This window comes from Geospiza fortis, unplaced genomic scaffold, assembly GCF_000277835.1.
Source record: "Geospiza fortis unplaced genomic scaffold, GeoFor_1.0 scaffold188, whole genome shotgun sequence".
Lineage (NCBI taxonomy): Eukaryota > Metazoa > Chordata > Aves > Passeriformes > Thraupidae > Geospiza > Geospiza fortis.
Window position 1 is genome coordinate 2300851 of NW_005054337.1, and position 3276 is coordinate 2304126.

The 3276-nt window shown below is 62.2% G+C and overlaps 2 protein-coding genes across 4 annotated transcripts in view; one reads left to right on the forward strand and one right to left on the reverse strand.

The window, feature by feature from the left end:
* Window positions 1–1833, forward strand: part of SDCBP2 (syndecan binding protein 2) — a 2170-nt gene extending 337 nt beyond the window's left edge. The window contains exons 2-7 of one of the 3 annotated variants that reach the window (XM_005422187.2): window positions 166–297; window positions 450–611; window positions 837–1012; window positions 1228–1399; window positions 1508–1599; window positions 1683–1833. In XM_005422187.2, coding sequence (XP_005422244.1) covers window positions 166–297; window positions 450–611; window positions 837–1012; window positions 1228–1399; window positions 1508–1599; window positions 1683–1737 — 789 coding nt within the window. In that variant the 3' untranslated portion in view covers window positions 1738–1833. Of the gene's footprint in view, window positions 1–162; window positions 298–424; window positions 612–836; window positions 1013–1227; window positions 1400–1507; window positions 1600–1682 lie in introns of all 3 variants that reach the window. The other 2 variants (XM_031057967.1, XM_005422186.2) reach the window with 2 other exon arrangements.
* A 294-nt stretch (window positions 1834–2127) lies between these two features.
* Window positions 2128–3276, reverse strand: part of SNPH (syntaphilin) — a 5823-nt gene continuing 4674 nt past the window's right edge. The window contains exon 5 of the mRNA XM_014307488.2: window positions 2128–2154. Coding sequence (XP_014162963.1) covers window positions 2128–2154 — 27 coding nt within the window. The remainder of the gene's footprint in view (window positions 2155–3276) is intronic.

Sequence of the window (3276 nt, forward strand, 5' to 3'; positions counted from 1 at the left end):
GGGAAGGTGGCCCGGGGGGGGGGGGGGGGGGGCTCAGCTGACACCCCCCCACAACTCAGTGCATGGGTTGGGGATGAGATTTTGGAGTCTCTTTTTGCTGGCCCATGGTTCAAGGGGGCTCCTGGGATGGAGGGGGCCATGGCTGTGGGTTGGGGACCCCAGGAGTTGAGACCACCCTCGGTATGTCTCTCAGAGCCTCCTGTGCTGTACCCCAACCTGGCCGAGCTGGAGAACTACATGGGGCTGGCGCTCTCCAGCGAGGAGATCCAGAAGAACCTGGGCACAGAAGACAGCACCGTAGGTGTCTGGGCTGGCAGCTCCCTGCCCCTTGTGACTCTCTGCGCCTGAACGGGGCTCCCTCTGGTTCCTCACCCTGCCCGAGAAAGGGATGCAACACTCCCAAGGGCTGAGGTGTCCCCCTGTCCCCACTGACCCCCAGCTCCCCGCAGGCGCTGACCCCCGCCGGGCCCTCCCCAGGCCAGCTGGTGGCTCCCCTGAGCGGGAACAGCGCGGGGCTGCGGCGGGCAGAGATCAAACCGGGCGTGCGGGAGATCCACCTGTGCAAGGACGAGCGCGGCAAGACGGGGCTGCAGCTCAAGAACGTCGACCAGGTGAGGGGCTGGGCTGGCATGGGGCTGGGCATGGCACGGGACTGTGTCATGGCATGATGTGACATGGCATAAGCATGACAGCAGAGCACAGCGTGATGTGGCAGTGAATCACAACACAGCAGTGTGTGGCATTAAATGTCACAGCATGCCACAGCACAGATGGCACGGCATAGCATGGCATGGTGCACGGCATGCCCCTGTGCCACCACTCCACTGTGTCCCCAGGGCATCTTCGTGCAGCTGGTGAAGGCCAACTCGCCAGCAGCGCTGGTGGGGCTGCGCTTTGGGGACCAGGTGCTGCAGATCGACGGCAAGAACTGCGCGGGCTGGAGCAGTGACAAGGCACAGCGTGCCCTGAAGAAGGCCAACCCTGAAAAAATCGTCATGGTGGTGAGGGACAGGTGAGTGCCTGGTGGCACCAGTGGTGGTGGCATCATCATGGTGGTGAGGGACAGGTGAGTGCATGGTGGCACCGGTGGTGGTGGCATCATCATGGTGGTGAGGGGCAGGTGAGTGCCTGGTGGGATCATCATGGTGGTGAGGGGCAGGTGAGTGCCTGGTGGCACCGGTGGTGGTGGCAGTGCCGGTGACAGCATTGATGGTGCTCCCCCCGCAGGCCTTTCCAGCGCACCGTGACCGTGCACAAGGACAGCACCGGCCACGTTGGCATCGTGGTGAAGAAGGGGAAGATTGTATCGCTGGCCAAGGACAGCTCGGCCGCCCGCAACGGGCTCCTCACCCACCACTGCATCTGCGAGGTGAACGGCCAGAACGTCATTGGCATGAAGGTAGGGCTGTGCCCTGGGGCTGCAGGATGTGGCCAGAGAATCCAGGAGGGAGGGGGATACTGAGCAAAGCTGGGCACCCCATGGACCCCCCCTCTCTCTCTCCTGCAGGATAAGCAGCTCATGGAGGTGCTGGCAGGGGCTGGGAACGTGGTGACACTGACCATCATCCCCACCGTGATCTACGAGCACATGGTCAAACGGTGAGAATGTGGGGCTGCAGGGACCCCCACACCCCACAGGGACCCCCGGGCTCCCCCCACTGACCTCCCTTCCCTCTGCTCAGGCTCTCATCAGGGCTAGTGAAGTCGTCCATGGACCACTCCATCCCTGACCTGTGACACCATCACTGCTATTCCGGGAGCTGATGCTGGAAGCCCTGCTGAGAGGACCCCACAGCACCTCCAAAGGAGCTATTCTAGCACAAAACCCCTTATCCCGTCAGAGTCTGGTGGCTGCTGGGTGGTTCCTCCTCTCCTCAGCAAGGATGGGGCAGATGTCCTGTACCAGGGTCCCACTGTCCCCGTGTCCCTGCTTGGGCCACCCCCTCAGGGCAGATGCCAAGGGCTGGCTCCAGCCGAAGCAGACACAGACCCAGCGACATTTATTACATCCACCACAGACAGCGAGTACAGGACAGGGGAAACAAGAAGAGGGGGGTTACAGCTTTTTCAGTTCTGTATTTAAAAAATATATTATATAGATTTGTCTTTCAAATATAGTCGTTACATTTATTTCTTGGCAAAGCTTTGGATAGCCTAACAGACGTGTACACAGATCCACAAATACATTGCACGAGAGGCGAATATCCCAGCTCCACTTACATCTGCCCTGGACACTGCTGCTCCCCAAATCCTTCCCCCAGCACCTGGTGCTGTGCTGGTGGCAGAGCTGCTGTCCCCACTGCCCCCCAGCACGGGCAGAGCTGGCAGAAGGGGGATGCAGGGAAGTGTGGGGCACACAGGATGTGGCACGTGCCCCTCTGGGGACCGCTGGACACCGGCGTGTGGAGCGTCACCGGCTGCCAGGGCACGGGTGGGGGAGTGGGCCTGGGTTGGGGTTGGGGGAAACACTGTTAGTTCAAGTCACGAAGAAACCACAGACATTCGTGGGGTGGGAGTGCGGCACGCCCGGGGGAGCCCCAAGTCCCGCGCCCCAGCAGCCCCGCTGAGCAATCCTTGCTGTCTTTGTGTTTCAACAACAACAAAAAAAAAAGGCATTTTTTTCCGGAGGCCGCCAGCAAAGCGGGGTTTGGGCGGGCCGGGGCAGCAAAGGGCTTGGCTCTGCCTGCACGGCACTGCCCGCACCCCAGCAAAGGCATCCGAGCTCCAGCAGGTGGTGGGATCACCGGCATCACGGCGGACAGAACTACAGCAGCCTCCGGTCCCGCGGCCCGGCAGCCAGAGTCCCAACGGCCGGGCTTCAGTCTGTACCCAAAAAAAAGTGAATATAGTGCAAAGCAAAGGGAGGGAGAGCCCATGGCTTCCTCGGGGGGCTCCGTGCGTGATCTGCAGCCCAGCTCCATCCCAGCGTGGGGAGGCATCCGGAGCTGATCCCTGTGTGCGGACAGGAACCCCCCATCCCCCCGCCCACAGACAGACACCACACCTGGAGCAAGGAGCCGCTGCATCCCCAGCGCTCCACGCTGCCAGCGGCTCCTCGCCCCCACCCGCCCGTGGCACGGCTGGCCCCGGGGACAACCTGGCAACAAACAAAAAGCAAGTGCGATGGAAGGGGGGCAGGTGCAGCCCCACAGCCCCCCGCAGCCAGAGGCACTGGCAGGGGTGTCCATCGGCGGGGGGTGACGCTGGGTGCCAACTTCCAACAGTTCTTTCCCTCCTCCAGGAGCTGGGGGGAGGCAGCAGCACAGCTGGATGCAC